The 26426-nt window shown below is 41.2% G+C and overlaps 1 protein-coding gene across 7 annotated transcripts in view; it reads left to right on the top strand.

Moving 5' to 3' along the window:
* The first annotated feature begins 4069 nt into the window (after positions 1 to 4069).
* The window catches only part of STAMBP (STAM binding protein), a 41401-nt gene continuing 19044 nt past the window's right edge, over positions 4070 to 26426 (top strand). For 3 of the 7 annotated variants that reach the window (XR_004326427.1, XR_004326429.1, XR_004326428.1), the window contains exons 1-10: positions 4089 to 4199; positions 6161 to 6378; positions 15570 to 15645; positions 15962 to 16057; positions 17184 to 17547; positions 18538 to 18662; positions 19533 to 19670; positions 22526 to 22638; positions 23189 to 23288; positions 24647 to 24813. Coding sequence is in view for 4 of the 7 variants with exons in the window: in XM_032497889.1 (XP_032353780.1) it covers positions 6176 to 6378; positions 15570 to 15645; positions 15962 to 16057; positions 17184 to 17547; positions 18538 to 18662; positions 19533 to 19670; positions 22526 to 22638; positions 23189 to 23288; positions 24647 to 24703 (1272 nt within the window). In the remaining 3 variants the exon portion in view is untranslated. Of the gene's footprint in view, positions 4200 to 4223; positions 4606 to 4690; positions 4947 to 6160; positions 6379 to 15569; positions 15646 to 15961; positions 16058 to 17183; positions 17548 to 18537; positions 18663 to 19532; positions 19671 to 22525; positions 22639 to 23188; positions 23289 to 24646; positions 25319 to 26426 lie in introns of those variants that run through there. The other 4 variants (XM_032497889.1, XM_032497888.1, XM_006176126.3 and 1 more) reach the window with 4 other exon arrangements.

The raw sequence follows: 26426 nt of genomic DNA, 5'->3' as shown, positions 1-26426 counted from the left end.
GGGAGTGTCAAGATATATTTAAAGTGATAAATGGGAAAAACTTACAACCAAGAATACTCTATCCAGCAAGGCTCTCATTCAGATTTGAAGGAGAAATCGAAAGCTTCACAGATAAATAAAAGCCAAAAGAATTCAGCACCACCAAGCCAGCTTTACAACAAATGTTAAAGGAACTTCTCGAGTCATCAAACCATAAGAAAATAGAACAAAAAGAAGAGAGAAAAAAGACCTATAAAAGATTGCTTTGGCAGTTTAGGGTCTTTTATGGTTCCATATAAATTTTGGAATTGTTTGTTCTAGTTCTCTGAAAAATGTCGTGAGTACTTTGACAGAGGTTGCACTGGATCTGTAGATTGCTTTGTGTAGTACAGTCATTTTGATAATGTTGATTCTTCCAATCCAAGATCGCAAGATATCTTTCCATTTTTTTGTATCATCTTCAATTTCCTTCATCTGTGTTTTACAGTTTTCAGAGTGTAGGTAACCTCCTTGGTTAAGTTTATTTCTAGGTATATTGTTCTTTTTTGATGCAATGGAAATGTTTATGCTAGTTATAAAATTCTGGTTTGGGGAGTGGGAAAAAAAAGTGAATGAAGGGCTGCAAATGGCAAAATAGCCTTCTTTTTTATGGGTGAGTTGTATTCCATTACATATATATGCTGCATCTTCTTTATCCATTCATCTATTGATGTGCACTTAGGATGCTTCCATATCTTAGCAATTATAAATAATGTTGCTGTTAATAGCAGGGTGTATATATCCTTTTGAATTTATTCTTATTTCGTGGTTGGCTTTTATTCCTTTGATAGCTATGTAAGTTTAAAAAACTAAAGCTCTAAACGTTCTTAGAAACAATGAACAGTACTTATATGCAAAATTAAAAAACATGTGCAGTATACTGTGTATATGTATTTACATGCAATACATTGTATATGTGCTGTCAAATTGTAACAATTCAATCTAATAAAACTGAAAAATGAAAAAAATTTAAAAAGATTGTTTTCCTTCTGATGACTCTCAGCCCTAGTCTACGAGGGTCTTCAAACAACAGAAACTGAGTTTTTCTTTTCATTATTGTAGACTCATGGCCTGACATAGATCTATGAACACGACAGGTACTTAATAAAAATTTGCTCATTGAATGAAGGCACCTAGCTTTGGAACATTCTGCTCCTCGTTCTACTGTCCTGTAAAGAAGATTTGGTCCCAAGAGCATAATGGCCACTGTTCTTCATTGTTCATCTCAGTTATCACCATGATTGGCTATCCATCCCTGAAATTCATTTTAGGGTCAGCATTTATATAACAACATTTGAACATCCAATGATCTTCACTGAGTGTCATCTGGGGTCCCAAGCTGTTCTGGGCACTGGGTATAGAGCTCTGAGCAAGTCAGAAAAGGCTTTCATTCCTCCCCTTCTAGAGGATCCTAGTACTGACATGCATATTTATGCTTGTAGTGGAGAAAGAATCTGATAAGTGCTTCCCAATGCCCACACAGAATCACTCCAGGGAAATCCAAGAGAAATATACACAACAGAAAGTGAGAGAAATTAGAGATCTGGACACTGGCCTGGTGGAGGAGGTAACACCATGCAGGGGCTTTAAGCTAGACCTTGAAGGATAGGTCATGTCATTATACCAACAAACTTACAGGAAGGCTTCTAAAATTTGGAGGTTAAAATGTGCCCAGAGTTGAACTTTTAAACCAAAGCATAAAGGTTCAGATTGCTGATATACAAAGTTTCCTGAGACAGAATGACTAGCAGTCTTGCAGGACCTTTTTGGAAAGAGGCTGTGCATGTATTCATGCCATTCTCTATTTGGTGTCAATAACCACCTTGTCCTGGTTGCAGGGGCAGAAACTGTGTCATACAGATATTTGTGTCCCCATTGCTTTGCACTTTGACCCTGTGAGATAAAACACTCATTTTCAATATTTTTTTTATTGGTGGTGTGACATTAAAAAGTTAGTCTTATGTTCTTTCCTAGCCAAAATAAAAAAAAAAAAAAGCAATTCTGTAATAACTCAGGCCATCAGTTTTGTGTAGAAAGTAACACAAACAAGCTGAAATTCTCAGAAGAAGTTTTCTTTTCCCTGATTTAGAAAACTTGGCAAGTTTACCCAGATAGTCACATTAGCAATCCCTCTTTGAATGCTGGATTTATGTGAGTGTGATAGAGGGGCTATCTGCCAGGAAACCCCTAACCAAAATCAAAATAGTATTTCTTTCATAAGATTCAAAACTTTAAGTTAACAATACAGTAAGGCAGATCACTTTTTTATTACGGTAACTATTTTTAGAGTTTAAAGAAATTGTAGATACTCTTCTGGAAAGCAATAGAACAACACAATTAAATTATGGGGTAATGCAAATCAGACTCCAAAGCAAATGGGTTTGAATTTCAGCTTTAAAGAGTTTAACACTTGTCAAGCACATTCATTTATGAAATATCATGTGTAGAAAAATACTTGAAATTTTTGCAGCAATCAAAAGCAAGCAAATTCATTGATTTATTTAGTGGTTGAGAACACATGCATATTGATATAATATTTCCAGACAATGCTAAATAGTCTACTAATATTTTTAAAACATTATAAGGCTGCATACATTGAGGCAAGGGACAAATTCAAATGTCATTTTAAATAAACTTCAGATTAGGTATTGAAATAGGTTATAAATGTTAAAACATTTAATGAATATCATGATGACCAAGAACTAACATTGCTAACCTAAAACAAATGTGCACCTGCTTCTATGTGATGGTAATCTCAAATTCTATAATCTCAACAGAATGTTAACCCATGAAAACAGAGAAATCTCTGGTGGCAAGCTGCAGAAATCTTTCTTTAATGAAGCTTTGAACATCTTTCGGTTTGAAAAGGAAATAATTATAGAAAACATGCTTTTCAAATTTACAGGTAAAATTTTGTTGCAATATAACGCTAAAAAAAAAGGTTAATGATTTAACCAGTATCCAAAAAAAGAACTTGAGAGGCTAAAGTGGTGTGCTAAAGTTTACAACATGAAATTTACTTTTAGATCCTACTAGTGGAAACCGCTAGAATGACTGCTCATCTCCCCAAATGCTTCTCCTCTGAAAACCTTGCCACTAACCAGAATGGACCCTAACAGCCAATGAGTCCAATGTGGCCTACCTCTCTGGCCACAAAGGTTTAAAACAGAACTGGACATTGAGTTTTTGAATGTGGCAGTGCACAAAATTAAGGTGAAATGAAGCACTGAGAGTTGAGTAATTTCTAAAAAAATAAGTGAATGAAAATTCAGAGTATGCAAATTTCCACATAGATAAGACCTGAGAATATGTATTTAGCAATAAAAATAAAACTAAAAACACAACTTACCTCGTGGTTTTCCAATGATATTTATTCATACATTCTTAGTAGTGTATATAGGACATCGATAGGCTTCTGGGGATAGAGATCAACATGCAACCAATTTTGGTAAAGTTCATACAGTTTTCTGCCAAGAACTGGGACAAGGTAGCTTTTAGGACTGACATAACCTAATGCAATGGAGCAGGAGACTTGCTTGGCTCCCTGCAGCAAAGGCTGCACTTTCCTTCCCCACAACCTTATGTCAGTAGATTGGCTTTACTGGGCAGGCAAATGGACCCAAGTTTGGTTCTGTAACAACGTAAACATTTAACGCACCCATAAATGTGAGGACATGGGGTAAGCATGGACGTTACCAGAGACTAATTAGAATAAATGTATGATTTATGTGGTAGATTTTATCTGATGGCACACTTTTGAGGCTTTTCTAAGGGATGTTTATTACAACTTGGGTAGACTTTCGCATGGAAGGAATGTCCTGATCCGTTTACTGTGTCTGTACTAATCTAAAAACAAGTTAGCTTGGACATCGGATCCTCTGCCCACCTGCTTCCCACTTCTTTCTCGTTGATCTTCCTTTACCAAAATGGCCGCGCCCAGCTCGCTCCTCATTGGTGGTTCCCACCCACCCACAGCAGGTGGCAGCTCTAGCCCCGCCCACCAGCCGCCGCCAGGGGTCCTCAGTTCTTTACTATTAGAGGGAGGGGGCGGGGCGGGCGCCGGACGTGACGTTTCCGGAAGCTCCGGGTGTCGTCCGCGGGGACAGGTGGGAAAGGGTCCCTGGAGTGTGGTGGCGCCGGGGACGCTGAGGGTGGTCGGACTGTGACGGCGAGCGGCCGCCGTGAGTGTGGGGCCTGCGGCCTTCTCCTTCCCGCGCCTCCTGCCCGGCTCGCCGCGCGCGAGGCCCCTGCCGGCTCCCGTCCCCAGCCGGGCCGGCGCGGCCCCAACTACCTCACGCAAAAGACCCGAAAACCTTCGATAATTTTGCCCGGTGTTAACAACTTGGGCTTTGCGTGCCTTTGAGAAGGGGGCCTCACGCAGTTTCCCAGAGATCCCTCTCCGCTGTATACGCCCCTTTCGCTTATTGCTGCTACTTCCTTTCGCCTCATCTTTCCCACCTTCTCCCCTTTTTTGCGGATGCTGCCTCCCCTCTCTGGAGTGTTGCTCAGCCCTGTAGTCCCGGGCATCGCTTGCTGGCCTCGGGAGGGGGTTGCATTCTCGACCAAAAGATCATCGTCTCCCGGGAGGTACTGAGAAGCAACAACAAGCTTTCTATGTATGCTTCAGTTAGCTTTGATGGGCTCTGCCCTCAGTTTACTAAATAAGCAACTTAGGGAGGTTTTAGATATGCTAGCCGCTTTCTGAGTCCCTGAAAAGGCTCCTGCAGGAGATGAAGTGTCGTTACATCTCTGGTAGTCCTCAGAGCTTTTGCACTCTAGTGAGGGTGTTTGAGAAGACACTTGGTGGAGGGAAGTGTGACCTAGAGATGGAATTGGCCCAGAGAAGACCATCTCTGAGGGAGGAGTTGGAATGGAAAGCAAAAACAGCGGGTAGACAATGAAACTGAAATGTGAGGATTTCTGGGCAGGTAACAATCCTGACTGAAGAAAAACATCTCAGCGGGGAACTAGTAAGGTTTTAAGATTGGAAGGACAAAACGGGGCCAGCTGACACAGGGCCTTGAATTCCAAAATCTACGACAGCTTGTGTTTTCTACAGCATGCTGGTTAGGGTGTGCTGTAATTCAGTGTAATGTAATCAAATACCCAGATTTAAAAAAAAAATTTTTTTTTGTGGGGGGTAGGTAGTTATTAGGTTTGTTTATTTATTTTTTTAATGGAGGTACTGGGGATTGAACCTAGGACCTAGTGCATGCTTAGCATGCACGCTACCACTGAGCTATACCCTCCTCCCTTAAATACTCGGATTCTTTTTGGAAATGATGTAGAGTGATACCTGATTAAAAGTTGGAATCTGATTCTAACAGCAACAATATCAAGAAAGATTGTAGAATTACTGAGACTCGGGGAGGGGGGAGGGAAACTCCCAGGTTTTTTGTTGGTTTGTTTTTTGCATTTCAAGTTACCTTTGTGTCCTTTTGTTATTCAAAGAGTGCTTAGTCTTTGAAGATAAATTTCAGTAAATGTTTTCTAGCTCTGAATTCCTTGCCCTGAAATGATGAATGATGTTGTAGATTGACTAGAAGAGTGGTTTCTTGAGCAGAGTTAGGTTTATGAGCATTCATTCCCACATCAGTTCCCCAACTAACCTTGTGCTCAAGTGTGAGAAAATACAGAGAAACGTCAGTTACTCTCAGATTAAATTAACATGATGAAACTTGAAGTCATTTAACAATCATCATGAAAGTTCATTGCATATACTCTGTCAGGTACTGAGGTGGATGGAAGTTGGTAGCTGGGAGGAGAAGTAGTGAAAAAAATATAAGATACTGTCCCTCTTTTTATGATGCCCAGGGCAGGGCCACCTAATGACAGGGAGTGATTAACACAAAGGGTAGAGCTGAACCCCTTGTAGCTCATAGTTACACTCTTTGTACCACCGAATTATGGCACAGGGATTATGGGTTTTTGCGTGTGTGCCAAGCCTTTTATGATTGTGATACGGGCTTCCTTGAGGGGCTCAGGCTTCTCAAGGGAAAGAAATCTTACTTAATATGAGCCACAACACATGGTATTCTCTTAATTTCTTCGTAAGGTAGAGGTTTGTGGGATAAACACTGTACTAGGCTGTGCTGGGATGATGGGGCTTTGGTGTTGATGCCATCTGTTTTTTCTGTTTCAGAACTTCTTGGTCCTGATGTCTGACCATGGAGATGTGAGCCTCCCACCCGAAGACCGGGTGAGGGCTCTCTCCCAGATAGGTAGTGCAGTGGAGGTAAATGAAGACATTCCACCCCGACGGTACTTCCGCTCTGGAGTCGAGATTATCCGAATGGCGTCCATTTACTGTGAGGAAGGCAACATTGAACATGCCTTCATCCTCTATAACAAGTATATCACGTAAGACACTCCCAGTTTCCTCTGTTTTTCCGGTGACTGATGCCTCACTCATTCTGTTCTTGTGCTCATTTATTTCTGCTCAGAATTGCTAAAACTAGAGAACTTTACAACATCATCATCATTAATCATTGTTGCTGGCAGCTCCTACACGTTAGCTGTCCTTGACATTCAAAGACATGAGTATTGAAAGTGTTGTTTTCATGACTCAGTCATTTCATGAGTAAGAGACCTAGCTCTTTGGCCTGTCCCACATGGCCCAGCTGTTAGGCAAGAAAGTTGGTGTTTAAACTATGCATGTTTTGTGTTGATGAGTGTTTTTCCTGTCCTTTCTCTATTTAGGCAGCCAATCTTAGGATTATTGTTGAGGTTTAGCAGAGCCAAAATCCCTCACCTCTGCTTATTTTGTAGCAAACTGAGTGATTCAGGAAAAAGCGTTTTCTTCTTAACCTTAATCATAATCATGCAAATCATCAAATAAGTATTGACCACCTACAGTTTGTGTAGCTCACCATAAAACCTTTTTTTTGAGTTGCTTAGCCCCTTAGGATAGGCAGCAAAAATTGAAATTTTCAGTTCAGTTAACAGGGAACAGTTCCTAAAAACCCCAGTGATAATTAAATGGTGTCAAATTCAGGAAGGGAATTAGTTAAAGGGTCTCATTTATAACTTCTAGTCATATTCTTTCATAATACCAAGACCCTAAAATAATAATAATAATCACATTGTATTTGTATGGCTCTTAATACTTCATAGAGTATTTTATTTGAGCGTCACAGTTCTGTGTACATTAAGTAAGGCACATCGTCCTCGCATGCTACATGTGAGGAAATTGGCTTCAGGTTTAGTGGTAGGCTTGGTTCCATTGTTCAGAGAGACAAAACCCAGATTTTCTAACTCTTAATTCAGGATTCATTCTATGACAGAGCACTTGTTTTAGGTTTTTGGTTTTTTTTTCTTTTTCTTTTTGGTAATGTTTCATGAATTGAAGGTGGTCTTTTGAGATCATGGTCTTGAGCCACACTACTTTTTGGTTATTTTTTATTGTTTTTTGAATAGGTAACATGCATGTGTCATACAGAATTCAGAAGGTGCAAAAAAGTATATATATTTAAAAATAAATCTCGCTACCACTCCTCTTTCCCCCCAAACCCTCAGTTCCCCTCCCCAGAGACAGTCACTCTGATTCGTTTCTTCTCTGTTCTTCTGGAGGTGATGTATGCCTATCAGTTACATCATGTGAAGGTTTTGATCACATACTACTCTAAAGCACGGTTTGTCAGCTTTGGTGTTATTGACATGTTGGGCTGAATAATTCTTTGTTGCAGGGAGTGTCCTGTGCACCATAGGGTGTTTAACAGCATCTCTGGTCTCTACCTGCTAGATGCCAGTAGAGCCCCTTCCCCGAAAGTTGTTACAGCCAGAAATGTCTCCAGACATCCCCTAATGCTTCCTGAGAGAGAAAACTGCCCCAGCTGAGACCAGTGCTCTAAAAAAAGCATAGGTGAAGAGTGGGTTTCCTAGAATTCGTGTTGTAAAAGGGACTGCTGTTGTCTTTTTTTTTTTTTTTTAACATTTAGAAGTAGTGCCTGTTTCCTCCAAGATCTTACAGTCCATCCATGTCATTATGCCTTGTTATGTGGCCTCAATGTTGATAAAGTTTTATACAATTATAATTACATTTCTGCCTCTCTTTGCTGTTACGAGTTTTTCATTCCTAGGCACAGTGGGCACCGAATTAATTTTCCTGAAGAGTTTCTTTGGCTACTGTCCTTCTCTCCATGTACTCTGCTGCTGGCAGAAGTAGCTTTCTTAAATATTTCCAGTAATCTTGTAACTCTCCCAGAATGAGAGGCACAATTCCTTCAGGGAATGGTAGTTGAGGAAGTTCAGTAGAATCATGGAATCATTCTACCAGGTATTTTCTGGGTCTTCTTGCCCCACGTAGAAAGTGCTTTGAGGGTGTGGACCCAAATTCATTCAGCAAATACATATTGTGTATACCTACTAACTGCTTGACACTGTACAAATAATAAGTAAAATAGCCCCTTATTATGGTTATGGGAGAAGACAGTCACAAGTAAAGAAATAAATACACAGTCCCCAAAACAGGGAAATAGGGAAATTAAATAGAATAAGAGCTATCTGAGAAAGTAAGATTTACACTGAAACTTGAAGGGTGCTATAGAGCTGGTCATTCCAAGAGCCTAAAGCAGACCATTTAGAATAGATACAACTATGTATTTGGAAGCTCTTAGGTAGGAAAGACCTTAGTGTGGTCTGGGGATCGAAAGGTCATTGTGTTTGGAGTACAGCAGGTGAAGAGGGACAAGGGCTACAGAGGAAGTTGGGGAGGCAGGCGTGGCTGAATCCTGCAGGATCTTACAGACCATGGTAGGGACTTTACATTTTATCTTGAGAGCAGTAGAAAGCCACTGAGAAGTTTTAAGTGAGGTTGTGACCTAACCTTACTTATATTTTAAAAATACACATTTTGGCTGCTAGGTGGTAAATGGTGGAGGGAGTGTTAAAAGAAGGCAGGGAGATTAGTTAGGCAACTCCTAACAACAGTTCAAGAGAGAGACTGGTGGCTTGAAGGCGCATGGTGGCCTGGAAGGGAGCAGATAGAGTCCATGGAACGTCCTGGTAATTTGGGAAAGAAGATGGTATCAAGGTTGACCTCAGTTACTGCTTTGAGTAACTTAGGATGTTGGTCCATTTATTGAGATGGAGAGGCGTGGTGTCCAAAAGGGGTTGGGTATTGGGGAGATTCTAGAGGTGAGGCCGGGTTTTTTGAAGTGTTAAGGTATAAAGCTTAAGGTATCTGTGAGATATCCAAGTAGAGATGAGCAGTAGGAGGTTGGATGTAGCAGTCTGAGCTCAGGAGAGGTCTGGGTTGGAGATACAAGCCCAGGAGTCCTGAACGGGTAGTTGATTCTGAAGCCATGAGAACTGCTGAGACCTTCTAGTGCTGAGGTTCTTAATCTGGAGTCCGGGAACCCCACAGGGATTCATTCACTGGTAGAATTCAGGGTCCAAGAACTTGATTGGGAAAAACTTTTCTTGTTTTTACTAATCTCTCACTGAAATTTAGCATTTCCTTCAATTTTGAATGTAAGCCTCAAACCACAGTAGTATTAATATTTATAATTTTGTCACCAATAGAAATCAAGGTATTTTCATATTACATTATAATTGTTGCTGTATCTCAAAAAAGCATTTATTCTTATCACCACTTGAGAATTACAGTACACAATTATTAAACCTACAACTAGATCCTGTTTTTTAATGTGTTTAAAATACATAAATAAGCATGTATTATAATTTTTAATATTTTGAAAACTATTACAGTAGATTTGGGGTTTTTTGTATGCCTTCATATTTTATATCTTTAAAAAATTATTCTGAGAAGGGTCCAGAGGCTTCATCAGATGCCAGAAGGATCCAGGACAATAAGATCAAGAAACCTTGCTAATGAGACTAGCATGAGAAGAAAGGGAGCCTAGGATGGAGCCCCAGGGTTGCTTAGTGGAGGGAAGGGCCAGTAGAGGGGACTTTGAAGGGAGATTCGGGAAGCAGGAGGAGGTCCAGGAGAGAATGGTGTCATGGGAACCAAAAGAGGTCAGTATTTTCAGGACAGTGGCCAACTGTGTCAGCTGGGTGAGGATTTGGTTTGATGTCATGATGTGATCGGTAATCTTGGTAAGCAATTTCACTGGAAGATTAAAGAGACACTAGATTGGGGTGGATTGAAATGTGAACAGACAATAAGAAAGTAGAGACCCTGAGTGTAGTCCAGAGATGGGCAAACTTTTTCTGTAAAAGGGCCAGATAGTAAATATTTTTGGCTTTGCAGGCAGTTTAATCTCTGTTGCAGCCTCCACTCTGTAGTGTGAAAGCAAGACATAGATAATACATGAATGAATGGGTGTGGCTATGTTCCTGTAAAACTTTATTTACAAAAACAGATGGCAAGCTGGATTTGACCTCCGAGCCATAGTGTGCCAAGCCCTGACAGAGAAAACTCTTGGAGAAGTTTGAATAGGAAGTAAAGTGGAAACCTGAGAAAGTAATTGAAGGCGGGCAGGAAGTACATGAATGTGTGTGTATGTGTATTTTAAGGTGGGAGATTCTAGAGCATATTTTTTTTTCTGCTGATGGAAGGGATACTGTGGAGAAGGAGAGGCTGATGGTACAGAAAAGAGAGTGATCAGTGTAGAAGTAAACCCCTAAATAGGCAAGAGGGTAGTAGGATTAAGACTACACAGAAACTTAAGGCACTGATATTTTTCGGTGACATGGTATTTCTTTGAGTGATCTGCATATCAGTGTTAACAAGACCTGTGCAGGGAGTCTGCCCCTGTGTGAGCTGCTCTGCCCACAGGACCGTTAAACGTGATGAGCCTGGCACAGAGGAGAGTCGAGTGAGAGGAGGGCAGAAGGTAGCAGCACGTTCACTTAATTCGTCAGATCTGGGGTTTACTCTGGGACTTTGTTGGATTGGCTCGCCCTGAATCAATAAATGTAGCTACCTTCATTTTTCTCACAGATATCTTCAAGACCCTAATTTTGATTCTGTGAACTGACAAGGCCTGGGAGGTACAAAAAAAGTTCTAGCTCAGTATTCTTGGTCTGTTTTTCTACCACATTTTCCTTGGTTTATTGCCGTCAGTAAGAACAGCTCACTTTGGTAATGATTATGACTAAGGAGAGAGGAAGGAGAGGGGTAGGCCTCTGCCTCACCACTCCTCTGCCTCCCCCCACGACTGAGTCACTGTGCTAGACCTTTTGTGGGTACTTTAATTCAGGAGCTTAAAAGGCATGTTTGTTCTTTTCCCTCAAGTAGTTGAGGTGTCCTAATGATCTCAAGCACATTTCCCCCCGCAGAGACTTTCCCTGCTCTAGGAATGCTTTGCCTTTTGCAGACCCCACCAGAGAAGAAGGAGCCTCAGCATATTAAATCAGTACATATTTTCATGGTGAGCACAGACAATAATCCAGGCAGTGGATTCTTTCACAGCTTTTTATGGTCATTGACTAGGCCACAGAGAGGAGAGTTACAGAGGACTTAGGCAATTCCTGTCTGCTGTGAGCCTCCCGCATTACAAACCTGCTTTCTGGAAGTGGTCTGTCACCTGCATAAAAAATGCTGACCACCAGGTTGGGGGTTATGGACCTCAGAGGGTTTTCATCTGTGATCACGCTTACTCAGCTAACTAACTTTTAAGATTGGAAGAAATTAGAGTCCTTAATACATCCATGTTACAGAATTTCTGCTTGACTTTTTGAAGTAGTTATTTTTATGTAAAATTAATGTCTGTTCATGATTTAAAATGTTTTTCAAACCGTACAGCAAGGAAAATATTAAAGTGAAAAAATTCCCATTCACCAGAGGTAATCACCGTTACGTTTCTTCTGTGTTTGTGTGTTTATTAAGAAAGTGTTTATGCCTGTGCAAGCACGTGAGCCCATGTGTTTATCTTTTTTTCTTAAAGCATGATTGAGATCGTATAATACATTCTTTTCTGTGACTTGCTTTCTTAACAGTTGTATCTTCTGATATCAGGACATGCTGATCCATCTCATTCTGCCTTAGGGATCTTTCCTCTGCCATGAACAGTCTTATTCCAGACTTCTTCATGGCTCACTCTTCCAGTCCTTACTTAAATGCCACCTTTTCAGTGATGCCTTTCTTAGCTGCCCTATCTAAAATGTCAGTTCCTCCCCTGTCCCTTCCTGTCTCCTTCTCTATTAATGACTTTTTCCTAGCATTGATTATCTGTATACTTTTTCTTCTGTTTATTGTCTGTTCCTCCACTGTAATGTACACTCTGATGGGAAGGAATCTGTGACTGAGTCATTCACTGCCAAATCTCCACAGTAATGTCTGGCCACGTAGTAGATGCTCAATAAATATTTGTCGAATGAATGAGTGAGTGATTATGTTGTTTTTCCACATTTGGGTACACCATAATTTATTAAATAATCCCCTATTGATAGACATTTAGGTTTTCAGGTTTCCCTACTTTTGCAAACAATTCTGTATTGAATAGTCATACATATATTTTGTGTTATTGTGTAGACTATACTCACAGAGGTAGCATTGTGAGTTTAAAGGGTGTAGACATTTAAAATTTTAAATGCTCGTCTCCCACTCCCCTGCCTCCCCTAAGAAGAAAGGTGTTATCAAATTATAGTCCTGCTAAGAGTGTGTAAGGACACCTATTTCTCCCTGCCCTTGCCTACACTGGTTGTAATCAACTTTTAGGTCTTTGCCAGTCTGACAGATGAAAATGGTATCTCATCCTATTTTGAATTTCCTTCATTTATAAGTAAAGTTGAGTACCGTTTTAAATAGTTACTTACCTTTTGTATTTACTTTCCTGTGTATCTCCCTTTTTCTGTTGTTCTGTTAGGTTGTTTTGCTTGTGTTTTTGCCAACGCACCTTTGTTTGCTTTGGTATATTTCCTCTCTCTAGGCTGCAACCAGATATAACCCAGAGAACAGTATACATCTGGGCCACAGCTAGTCTCTGCTTAGAAAATTTCTAACCCTACTGTTAACATCTTCACCTCTTCTTCCTGCTTATGTTTTTGTTTATTGGTAAAAACAATCACATAAACGTATAGTAGATATTGGCTATGTGGTAGGCACTGTGCTCAGCACTTTATTTGTTTTTTAAAATTTTTAGTGTCTTAGCAACCCTTTCAGGTAGTCTTAGTTTGTCTCCATATTTATAATTTTTATATATATATAAAGAAACTGAAGGATGGTGCCAGAGGTCACACAGCTGGTAAGTGGTTAAAGTCAGGATTTGAACCTAAACAGAGTGGCTCCACAGCTTGCTGTCCTAACACGAAGCCCTTTTGCCTCCAGTACAGGCAATGGGTTATGTTGCCCATTCTGTTTTCAGGAGACCCTTCTGCCCATATGTCCCCATTCAGAAAATTGACTGCAGTTACTGAAATAAGAGAAAGGTATTCATGCTGAGGTCTGGGAGTTTTATCTTTGCTTGTAAACTAGTTTTCATTACATGGTTCAAAATCAGAATAACAGAAAAAAGGTATATTTGGCGAAAAGTTTCACTTTTCAGTCTTGTATTATCTGCTCTATTTCCCCTGCCTTCTACTTTTATTAGTTTCTGTATATACTTCCTGCATTACTTTATATATTTATAAGCAAAATAAATAAATACGTATACAAACATACAGGCATACTTCATTTTATTGCACTTTGCAGGTGCTGCGTTTTTTACAAATTGAAGATTTGTGGCAACCTTGCATTGTCAGATGATGGTTAGCATTTTTCAGCAATAAAGTATTTTAATTAAAGTATGCTCTTTTTTAGACATACTGCTGTTGCACACTAAATAGACTACAGTATAGTGTAAGCATACCTTTATAAGCACTGGGAAACCAAAAAATTTCTGTGACTCACTTTATAGCAACATTTGCATGATTGCAGTGGTCTGCAACCAAACCTGCAATATCTCCAAAATACGCCTGTATGTAATTTTCCCCTTTCTTACACATAAGTTATATATTATTATACTTTTCTACACTTTGTTTTTTCACTCAGCTCATCCAAATTTTTTAGGACAGTTTTGTTCATCAGCTATGTATTTAGTGCCTCTTCATACAAGGCAGTGTGCTGGCTTTAGAGGAATAAGCAAAGAAGCATGAGACATACAAATCTCTGGCCCTCGGGAACTTTAAAGTTCTTCAGGCTGAGAGCGTAAGTGAAAATAAAGCATGGTGTTTAAATGGCATGGCAGTATTAGTTGAGAACACTCAGCCTGTTGAAGGTAGTGAACATGTGCCTTGGTCTTCACAGTCCCTGAATTACAGATCTCTTGAACACAAGACCTTTGTCTTATTTATCTTACTATCCTCTTCAGGTCTTTATGGTTGAAAATGAATCTGTGTTTGTTTCAAGTATGGACTTCAAGGAAACTTTTATACATTTTTCATGAACCCAAAGGAAGATTTTTTTAGAATTAGCTTGGAATTCATCCCTGCCTAAGAGGTCTTGTCAAATTGGATTGAAATGAAATTTTCACGTGACTAATACAGAACTGAAGGAGGACAGCATATCTGTTGAGGGGTCTGCTTTGGTGGGGATCTTCTTCTTTCCCTTTACCGAGGTTTCCCCCTTCATTTACTCCTGCCCATGGGCAGAAGGTAGGAGAGAGTCACTTAATCCCAACTATATTATAGTATTTCATGGCTGTGAACAAGATACCCTTAATTTATTTGTTTTGGGTCTCAGTTTGTGTTTGTTACAACTTAATTCAATTAAAAGACATTTTTGTTCAGAACCCCTCCAACAGTTCTGGACATCCCAGGAGCCATGAGGAGGCAGTATGATCTAGTGGCTGGGAGTAGACACTGGAGCTGGCCTGCTGGCATTGAAATTCTGAACTCGCCACTTTTGGCTATGACAAGTTACTGACTCTCTGCTTGTTTTCACTGTCCCCAAATAGACATCATAAATGTTAGAGGTCTATGAATTGATTCAGTTTATTTTTCCCACTGAGCTTTCCAGCCAAGGACAAGAACTGAAAGAGAAAATCTAGCGCCATGTTTCTCTCAGCATTTTTCCTGAGAGATGATGATGCAATCACACATGTAACACGCACATGTTACACACATACAGCACATGTACTATCTAAGCATCTCAGTGCTTAGTCTGATGCAGGGAGTATTCTTCTTGGAAATAACATGAATTCTAAAGAAAAAAGCCAACATTAAAAGTCACACAGAGCTAAGACTAGTAAAATAACATGGTTTTTCTCTTAGCCTCCTGCCCTTGGCTGCCAAACCATTCTCTGAAGAATGATTTGTGACAGAAACCTTTTCCTTTGGAAGCCTGTCACTGTCCCAACAAGAAAAGAATCTTCTTCAGAGGTCTATTTTTGGGCACAGGATAGGCTTTTCCCCCCAACTTTTTTGTAGTAGGAGTCTAGTATTTGCTGCGGCACACCTGATTTGGGAGAAGAGGAAAACACTCTGCTGGTCCTTACAGGGCTGGAGATGGATGGGGAACGTGGGCTGTCAGGGTGTGCCTGTTAGCCATGCATGTCTGCAAACCCATCATGTAGTCGCAGTGGGATCAGCGAGCTGCATTGTTTTGGAGTCTTTTGGACATTTGGACATTTTCTTTGCATCACAATCATTCTGATCTGTTCCCTTAGGCTCTTTATTGAGAAACTACCAAAGCATCGAGATTACAAATCGGCTGTCATCCCTGAAAAGAAAGACACAGTAAAGGTGAGTCTTCACACTCACTGATGCCCATCTAAAAGCTTCACGGCGGCACAGACTAACTGCAAGGTACAAGTAGCAGCTGTGTCTGCATCTGAGCATCAACACCTGCAAATAGGACATAAGGCCATTTCATTAGATCATTCATGAAGTATCAGGTATGGTATAGGGGGTATTTTAAATTAACTTTAATTTAAATTTAAATTATTTAAATGTTTTTAGGAACATTGTTACCATTGTCAAGTTGACTTAAGTCTTTTTACTTCTCTACTTAATTAGCTGGGAATTATTCTAACTCTCAGTTTTTGATTTCGTGTCTCAGAAATTAAAGGAGATTGCATTTCCCAAAGCAGAAGAGCTGAAGGCAGAACTGTTAAAACGATATACCAAAGAATATGCAGAATATAATGAAGAAAAAGTGAGTATGTAACAGCAAAAGAAAAAAGGAAATTATTTTGGTTTCTTAGGCTGTGTGCCCTAGGATTCTGATATGACATTTCAGTAGATACTTTGATTTTAATGTAATGTTTTATTTTTTTTGGACAAAGGCCAGAAACTCAAAAAAGGTGTTTAAGCTGAGGATTTTGGTACAGATTTAGCCTGCTTGTCCAAGAAGATGACTTGAGGGACAAAAAATCTATTGCTTGTCTGCTGTGTCTAGAATGAGAACCTAAGAACAATGAAAACCATCACTAAAACAGAGGGGTTTTAGATCAGCGAATTTGGGGAGATTTGATTCACATTTGGTTATATTTGAAACAGGTTATACCTGTTTATTATAATTGGGGTGTTTTTCCAAGCTATTTTCAAGTGATTCTTGTTTGTAAGACTCAGTTAAAGCACATGGAAAAACTCCCAAGGCAGTGTCAGTGGCCTGTGGCAGATGAGAATACACACTGCACACACTCCCACAGTATTTTGTGGCACTATGTTAGTTCTCTTCTGGACTCTGATGCTGAACCCCGGTAGGGAGGTACACAGCAGTGTGTTTCTAAGGTACTGAACGAGTGAAAACCTTCATGAAACAGATTGTTCTTGATATTTCTTGTTAAAATGCTACTCTATATTGTACCAACCACCAGAAAAATTTCAGAGGCTTCATTTTGGATTAAAATTGAATAGAGACCCCCACCAGAGCAGGTGTAAGCTGGGATTTGATTCTATTTCACAGCCTTACTTGGGAAACAGAATGTATACAAGGCGGCGCACTTAGAGAATGAAATTGTGTGGCACAGATTATGAGGTGCAGACAGTAAGTTGCATTGGGATTTTGGTAGAGAAGAAAATGCATTAGTTAGAGCCATTGGAAAGTGTCTTGAGAGGATGGGGATTATAACTGTCCTTGAAGAATAGGTTTACCGTGACTCTCAGAAAGGCAGGAGTGGGTGTAGAGGTACTGAGGGAAGCATGAATTGTGTGTCAGGAAATCAGGCTACAGCAGAAGTGCATTTGGGGAGATCTCCCTGCTGGAAAGCCTCGTCCTCCTAAGGTGTGAAATCCCCTGAGTGTGAAGTGTTAGCCTAACTCCTGTTCCGTCTTCGTAGAAGAGGGAAGCGGAAGACTTCGCCCGGAACGTAGCCATCCAGCAAGAGCTGGAGAAGGAAAAACAGAGGGTTGCACAGCAGAAGCAGCAGCAGTTGGAGCAGGAACAGTTCCATGCCTTTGAGGAGATGATCCGGAACCAGGAGCTCGAGAAAGAACGACTGAAAATTGTACAGGAGTTTGGCAAGGTGGACCCTGGCCTGGGTGGCCCACTGATACCTGACTTGGAGAAGCCCCCCCTCGATGTCCTCCCCACGGCGCCTGTCATATCCACACAGCCTTCGGACTGTAATACAACTGTAAGGCCTGCCAAGCCACCGGTAGTGGACAGGTCCTTGAAACCCGGAGCGCTGAGCAACTCAGCAGGTAGTGAGTCCATTTGTTCACGTCCTCTTCCATCTCAGCTTCAGCCAAGCAGAGTGTCATTCTTGGGGATTCAGCCTAAAATTACCTCCGTGACCCATTTATTAGGCTCTGGTCACAGAAATCCATCGATCAGTATTACCATGCTGTGTTCTATCACAGCTGTATCATATAGTGGCCTTTGCTTAAGCCATATAACTTACCTGGGCCAGGTCGATTTTCCGAAGAGCTAATAATATCCTTGAAAGTCAGACCCTCAGCTCTTAAGGGTTATACAGCGATTTGAAATGTCCAGTGAACTAGAGACCACTGTTGACTTTCTGTAAAGGAAATTTGACATTTATAGTACTACTTTGTAATTCAACAACTGCCTTTTAAAAGATAAAAGAGAGCTACTGACTTGTGCTTGCCCTGCAAACATTCCTAATCCTAAAGGAGCTTACTCAAGGTAAATATTGTATGTAGTCAGGGATAATTCAGTCTAGCCATAAAAAGGCTGTTGAGTCTTTCCTCCTCTCACCAGTGAACGGCTATCTGAGAAAAATGATGAGTATGCCTTGGTTATTAGAATAAATCTTTTTGTTAGGAATTGTCTTTCAAGTAGTCATTTAAGGAATTCAGCTTTACAGAAGATCCACCTGAAAGGACAGTGTAAGAGTGGGCGAGGGGTGCGGGACTCTGAAGCCTGGCCTTCAGGTTCTCCCCATGTACTCGGCAGGATTGTCTCTCACTGTTATTCCTGAACAGCTCAGAAACTTCTTTTAAGTGGTAGTTTACCCTTGTCTTAACTTGAATGATTAAAGCCTCTTTTCTGTTCTTGAAATAGCGTGCTCCCAATGGCTGTGGCCAGAGGTTGGAGAGACTTTGCAGCCCCCCTTTTTTTGCCATTTACTTCCTACAGTTGAGGGGACCCCAGTGATCTGGCATTGCTCGGAGGTCTGCTTGGGGAGGCTCTGCCCCAGGGCTCAGACTTTCCTTCTTTCTCCATCACAGCCCCCACAATCGATGGACTGCGCCACGTGGTGGTACCTGGGAAGCTCTGCCCCCAGTTTCTCCAGCTGGCCAGTGCCAACACTGCCCGGGGAGTAGAGACCTGTGGAATTCTCTGTGGAAAACTGGTAAAAAAAAAAAAAAAAAGCTTTCCTGAGCTGACACTGTTTCTTCCCTCTCGGCCTGTGATGCTCAGAGAAGATATCCAGGATCCGTTACCCTTTGTGCCTATCCCTCTGCCAAAGGCGCCATGGACAGCATAGTGCAATGACACCTTGAATTTGGTGACCCTGTATTTGATTGATTTTCAGAGTCCCTTGAATTGGAATGATGATTTTAATATTAGTATTAGGAAATGCCTAATTTTAAACTTGGTAGGAAGATCCTGTCTATCAGTTTTTGAGCATCAGCTTTATGATAGGACCTGGGAACGTGAACTATGTAAGGCACATAGCACGTGTGCACAGAAAGTACCCGAGCACTTTGGAGGGATGGGAGATGCACACCAAGAGCTAAGCAGCATGCTGACTTACTAAAAACAAAACCAAACCAAACACTAGAAATTATGAGGAAGGAAGGATCATTACATGGAGTTGCTTAAAGAACCCATTTAAACTGCTGAATAAATTAGTGAATAAAGTGGAATAGACTTAAACTGAACCTTAAAGGTTGGGAAGGGCTTAGAGAAACAGTAAAAGGAAACTACTTTAGACATAACAAAGGAAGAGAAATGGTGCTGTACCCGGAGCTTCTCAAGAACCACGAGTAGACCTGTTTGGCTGCAGCAGGAAATTCCCACAGGGCTGTGAGCATCTGTGGCTTTGCCAAGCGCCCCAGGCAATGCGCGTGGGCAGCCAGGGGTGTGAACCGCTAACTTGAAGGACTCACCTCCCAAGAAGACGCACACCGGGGGAGGGGCTTTCCCTTGTATAGATGCTGACAGATCGGGGCTGCCTAAACACCAGGGGACTGTGACGAGCTGTTTTCTCATTTGACAGATGAGGAATGAGTTTACCATTACCCACGTTCTCATCCCCAAGCAAAGTGCTGGGTCCGATTACTGCAACACGGAGAACGAAGAGGAACTTTTCCTCATACAGGATCAGCAGGGTCTCATCACACTGGGCTGGATTCATGTAAGCAATTCCGGGCTCTCCGAGGGGTCGTCTCCTCTTCTCGCATGATGTTATAAACACACTGCTTGCTTTTCTCTTGGAGCCAAGTGAGTTGTAGCTAGATTATTTAGCTGACTGTTTTTTCCTCTGCTGGATGCAGACTTGACTTCTCTAGCATACTTAACTGCTTGCACTCCAGTATTGATTTCTGGAAACTACTTAGGGCTTTTTAATTTTAAAAAAAAGGTAATAAAAGTGAACTTGTTTCCCTAAAGTCCCAGTTTCCCTGTGAACGTGAATGAGGATAGGATGCTAGCCTAGAACATATGTGGACATTGACTGTAGCAGTTACGCCTTACTATATATGAATGCTGTTCCTCAAAGGCATATAAATAAAAACATTTTAAATGAGCCAAGGAAGTTAATTCAGATGTTTACATTGGTCTTTCTTAAAGCAGCATGTACCTTTATATAAATCAGAAGGGCCACCAATATAGGTGATTTTCAAGTGTCTGTATATCTTATACAGTCTTCTGGTAATATTCAGGTAAACCATAATTCCATCTCTAAAGATTACTTCTTTTTTAAAAAAATTTTTTTTGGCGGGGGGTAGGTAATTAGATTTGTTTATTTATTTTCAGAGGAGGTACTGGGGATTGAACCCAGGACCTCATGTATGCTAGGCAAGTGCCCTACCACTTGAGCTATACTCTCCCCGACTCTAAAGATTACTTCTTAATTTTTCTTTCTATTCCTTTTCAACCCCTCATTCTCATAGACCAAGTTGTTTTTCATGTTGTGTGACAGGGTTACATTCAAACAAGTCAGCTCATTTCTGGATTTGAGAAGACTGCACGTACTTGTCTGTTAGAATTTGGGAAATACTGACCCGTGAGGCTGTCCCGTGCCCCTGTGTCCTTTCACAGATATTTGCCTTCTGTTGTGTGTCCTCCATTATAGTACATGGGGGTAGAAAACTTGTATTTATCTGCCAGTGGATACAAACTTGAGTAAGATATGATGTTAGTCTCACAAGGAAGATTGACAGATAGACAAGTCATAGCTCTTCACGTGAGGCAAGTGCCTCATGAGGTGCAAACAGCACTGTGGAATTCAGAGGAGGCAGGGATGACACCTGGGGCGATTTACTAGAATTCTGACAAGATGGGCCAAGGGGAAGTTCCGTATGGAGGGTACAGCATTGGACTAGGCAGACTGCGTTCGTGGAGCATTGAGTGGTCCAGCTTGCGGGGGTTTGTGGTTCCTATCAGGAAACAGTAGAGGATAAGCTTTAACATGATACATTAGGAACGGTGTTCTGGAGGGTTTGGGGTGGGCAGACAGCATAGTTCTGCTTTTTAGTGCATAGGTTGAGACAGGGAGATCATTTAAGAGATTAGTGTGGTAATAACATCTCATAATGATGAGAGCTAGGGTGATGGCAGCATATTTGGGAAGGAAGAGATAAATGTAGGATTTAAGAGCATGTGGGGAGTGAGTAAGAGAAGATGATGATTAAAGGCGATGACTTAGAGATTTCAGGCAGTGATCATCTCATAAGCAGAAACAGAGGCTTCAGTAGGAGAACTTACTTGAAAGTGGGACAAATGGTGTTTTCAGTTCTGAGCCTGTTGAATTTAAGATACTGGTCAGACAGTGGGGGTAACTATCAGGCAGTTGAAACTTGGGAACAAGGTCAAGGCGGGAAAGGGAACTGGGAAACCTCTGTGTAGAGCTGACCTTAGAAGCCTAGGAACTGGAGGAGAGCAGAGAACAAGAAGAGATTCCCTGACAGCTTGAAGGACAGGCCACCTAGCGGAGCACAGGGAATAGTCAGTCATGAAGCAAAGAGATGTAAGAGAAGCGTGAGGCTAACATTAAGGTACCGAAGCCAGAGGAGAAGGAACATTTTAAGAAGAAACTTCAGGATGTTAACTATGTCCCACGCTGCGGAGAGCTCCAGAATGATGAAGGCTTGGATGAGCCTGTTGGATTTGATGAGATCATTGATGAACTCAGTTTAGTGGGGTTTTTAGGCAGTGGTGGGAGTAGATTATAAGGGTTTAAGAAGTAATAGAAGTAATGGAGATTGAGGTTGTCGTGATAGTGAAGTATACACTAATTTTTTGAAGAGTTTAGCCCTAGAGGAAAGGAAAGAGATGGGATGGTGGCTTCAAGAATAGCCAGGTTGAGAGACAGTTTGCCTGATTTATGGTTTAGTGTGAAAATATGTGTTCTGTTTTGACTTTTTTTCAAAACCTTTATCTTTGACATAGAACATATATAAGAAAGTACATAAACTAAAGATAAACTTTAAAGAATTTAGATGGTGATTTCCCTCAAATTTCAATATCTTAGTCCTTTTGCCAAATAAGACAGTGTCCTTTGTGGATTTAACTCCCCACTGAAATCCCAGTCACCGTCTTTCTCTCATATCCTTGGCTTTTTTTGCCTTTTGAGCCCCAGACTCATGCTTGACCTTTTAACATGTATGTCCGGAAGAAGAATCATTCAGCGGACTGTGGCATGTGCAGCCCTTGACGTCTACCACGCTGAAGTGCTGGGCAGCATGTGCTGTCTGTCCCAGTAGGACATTGTGTAGAGAGAGCTTGTGAGGAGCCAGATGAGTCCTGGTGGTCAATTAGAAACTGAGTCTCTTCACAGACTCATGTTAAGCTATACTTGTTTGCAATGCTGGGAAGGAAGTTCATTACTTACTAGGAACTTCAGATCTATTCCTCAGGGCTGCTAATGGTTTTGTATTTAAGGAGATTATGGCAAGTTACTGAGAATTATTTGGCTCTGCTTTCCTTCGTGGACTAGGCTTGGCTGTGTATTCTCACTAAAGGGGTCTCTGGCTTTTTTTCTCTTCCCAGACTCATCCCACACAGACTGCCTTCCTCTCTAGTGTTGACCTGCACACTCACTGCTCCTACCAGATGATGCTGCCAGAGTCGATAGCCATCGTTTGTTCCCCCAAGTTCCAGGAGTAAGTACACAGGATGCGCTTCAGGGTTTTACAAGGAGATAGTGGGGGAAAAGCCTCAGGAAAAGGTCTCCATTCTTAAGACCTTGTTCTCCGTAAAATATATAGATTGGCATATTGATTGGCTTTTTCCAAAGGCTTCCTCTGAAGCTCTCTATTCCTAATAAGCCTGCTCTACTGGTTTACCGAGTGTCAAAGCAATGACCGAGGTGCTTTTCTGAGAAAGGGACATACGAAATTTGAAGTGTTTGACTTGAAGCAGTAGGAATTTCAAGAGATTGATTCCAGATTAGAGAATTCCAAAATCCATAAACTACGTCCAAAAGTTAACTTCTTTTTTATTCTAAATCCTGTTTTTTAACTATGAATTCTCCCAGCAAAACTAGCGTGGTGGAAGCGATGAGCTCTCTAACTCTGATGCATTCCCCAGAGAAGAGGCGTGTGAGCTGGCGCACTTGTGAAGCTGTCTCACAATGAGTTGTGCCCTGTGCTGTGTGTGTGTGATTGAGGGGATGCTTTTGCTTGATTCTGGACCTGCTTTTTCTTGTTTCAGAACTGGATTCTTTAGACTTACTGACCACGGACTAGAAGAGATTTCTTCCTGTCGCCAGAAAGGCTTTCATCCACACAGCAAGGAGCCGCCCCTCTTCTGTGTAGGTATCTACGTAGAAGAAATCGGAGCTGTGCTGCAAGCAGGGAGGGCAGTCAGAGCTGACGAGGCGTGTTGCCCTTTCTGACCCTCGTAGAAGATCAGCCTTGTCACTTATTTTTCCACATCTCCCTAGTAGACGTTCAGGGGGAGCAGTGTGGGACAGGGAGGGGTTTGCGTCTTAGCTCTGCTTATTAAGGATTGTGTGTCTCTGATCCAGTTACTTAGCCTTCCTGGACCGCAGCTTTCTCATCTGTAAATGGAGAAGATATAATAATAATACCTACTTCATAGGGTTATTGACAGGGTTAAATGAAGGAATCACAGAAAGTACCACGTTCAGTGGCTTGCTTATTAAATGTTGCGTTTTCGTCTTTATCTACATCAGTTGCTAAGCCTGCACTTCAGTAAGAGACTGAATTCAAAGGAAAAAAGCTATTTAAGATAGGTAAAGTATATTTGCTTTTGGAATTTTGCTTAGGTAACAGGGATTTTTATGACTTTCTTAGGAAGTTTTTTCCCCAAGTGGTATTCTGTGAATAAAGTTACAACTGTGGTAAGATTAAGCACATTTCACTTTCCCCCTCGAATCTAATGTGATAGTATTGCTTCACTCCATGCTGGTCATGGAATATTATTATTTTTTTTGGATTCACTGAAAAGTAACCAGTATGGAAAAGGGACTTAGAACCTTGTCACATAGAAGGAACTGGGTTGTTTAGGAGAGAACCCCAGAGGGGATCTGAGAATCTGTAAGTATTGGAAGAATTGTTTTATAAAAAGGTATCAACGGTATTTCATGTGACTCTCAGAACTAAAACTTCAGACCTTGTGGAATGAGTTTTCAGCTGAGTGTGAGAAAGAACTTTTTGACAGATCTGTTCACAAATAGGTTAGTCTGCCTTGGAATGTATTAAGTGTGCAGGTACCAAGATATTGAAACAGGCTGCACAACCCCCCCGAAATGCCCAGGCTTTCAGTCATAAAGACCCCGTGTGCCTGTCAGAAGGGAGCACTCCCCATGTGACAGTGGGTGTGCTTTACTATCTGGTTGACATAGTTACCCAAAAAACTGCAATGAATTCAGCAATTATCTTAAATATATATTTTATGAATGACTGTAGAATATACATACATTTGAGAAACAAATGAAGGTACTTGGGCCTACATTGATTCAGTCTACAGGTCTGGATTGGTAGAAGTAATAAGTCCCAGACCCTTTGCCATAACTGCCATTTGAGTAGCCGTCTAGCTGCCAGCCTGGGAACCACTGGCCAGAGAGCATTGTAAGTAAGGAGTTTTCAAAGATGACTTTTCAGAACTTTCCAGGACTTTCCCTCTCTTCCTTTTTCCCTACTGCAGAGCTGCAGCCATGTGACTGTTGTGGACAGAGCAGTGACCATCACAGACCTTCGATGAGCTTTTGAGTCAAACACCTGCCAAGAACTATAACACCGTATCAGTGTACTGTAGCCCCTTAATTTAACCTTTCCAGAAACCTCTGGAAGCTTGTTTAGGCAGAATAGAAAGTGAGTATCACCTGGGGGAGGACTGATTTTCTATTTCTGGTTTGAAAGGAAATACTCGAATGTGTTTTTTAGGCACGTCTGGAAAACAGCACGATCATGCTGAAGCAACTTTTCAGTCTGCCTGTAACTAAAAAATTAAGTTGAAAAAATGCTATAATGAGCACTCATATACCCTTTGTTATAAATTCACCAGTTGTTAACATTTTTTTCTCTCAGCTATCCTTCTAATTTCTCTGCCTATTTGTTTATTGTTTACCTTTGGACTAATTAAGGGCATCTATGCAGAAATTCGGAAGCCATTTAGAAAATCTTTGGGTTTTTCTGTGGTTTGTGGCACTATTAATGAAGCTTATTACCAGGCTGAGAGACAGACAGCTCGCTATGTCTGACCAGGTGGTGAGGCTCGAAAACCCTGATGAATGATTTTGTCAGGAATTATTGTTATTTAACAAATATTTCAGGATATTTTTTCTTCTACAATAAAATAACAATTAACTTATATATATATATACATATACATATATATATAGTGTGTGTGTGCTCTAGAATGATATGTTGGATCAACATGGTCTAAACAGGTTAAATAAAAGGTCTGGTTATTTGAAGAAAGGTGAGAGGGGAGTGGAATTTGAGATGTACCAGCATTGAAGGTGTGTCCCGGTTCACTCTTAATTGTTCAGTCTTTTCTCTCTGCCCGTTGCCGTCTTCCAGGGATGTGCAGTCATCTCTGTTTGTTTGGTGCTTTCTCAAGTGGGTCATCCCATTCACTTCCTCCTTGTGCCCTAAAAGCTTTCAGCTGAGGATAGTGGCACCTTTGTTTGGAGTGCCAGGTTACACTCCAGATAAAGGATTGTATTCCCATGCCACCCCACTCTACTAATTTCATTGTGTTGGCTATTCTTTTCTGACTTAGGTGACGTCCAGGAAGATGTCTGAAGCTGCAGTTGATTCTGTATTTTTTCTATGAGCTGAGCCTAGTGTTCTAAGGTGGCCTGGAAATTAATGATATTGTTTAGAGAGTAAATGCCCTGGGTAGGAGAATGATTTCTTTTTGTATCAAAATTCTTTGGGGGAAAAAAATCTGCAAATGTTTTGTTTTTAAATTTTTTGTCCTGAGTATGTTCAGTCTTTACTGCTTAGGTTAGTGGCCCGTGAACTTGGCCCCTGAAAGCACCAGATCTCTGTATCCTTGTTCTTCTCATAGACTTAACTCCAAAGACATCGGAAGTTCTTTCTCCTGCACTTTCGGAGTCTGTGGGAACATGGGGCTAGGTGGGTCCGGGCAAGGCAAAGGGTGCTTCCCAGTCACTGCTCTCCTTCCCCTGCTGCAGCCTGCACTGCTCCGTCTTGCCCTTAAAAGTCCTACAGTTGCCTGGCCCTGCTCTTTCCAGGAAACTCACCCCTTCTTTCCATTCTTAAGGCTACAGCCTAGTTTAGGACCTTTTTATCTCTTACTTGAACTATTGCACTAAGGCTTTGTTTGGGTCTCTTTGTTTTTAGTATTTCTTGACCCCAGTCTGTTTTGCCCACTACAGTCCGGAGAATTTTCCCCCATTACAACCGTCCTCATGTTTCCTCTTGCTCAGAAACCTGCATTAGCTTTGTATTGCTTA

This window comes from Camelus ferus, chromosome 15 (genome assembly GCF_009834535.1).
Source record: "Camelus ferus isolate YT-003-E chromosome 15, BCGSAC_Cfer_1.0, whole genome shotgun sequence".
Classification (NCBI taxonomy): Eukaryota; Metazoa; Chordata; class Mammalia; order Artiodactyla; family Camelidae; genus Camelus; species Camelus ferus.
Note: the sequence above shows the minus strand (reverse complement) of the source record. Positions and strands in the feature narration are given on the sequence as shown.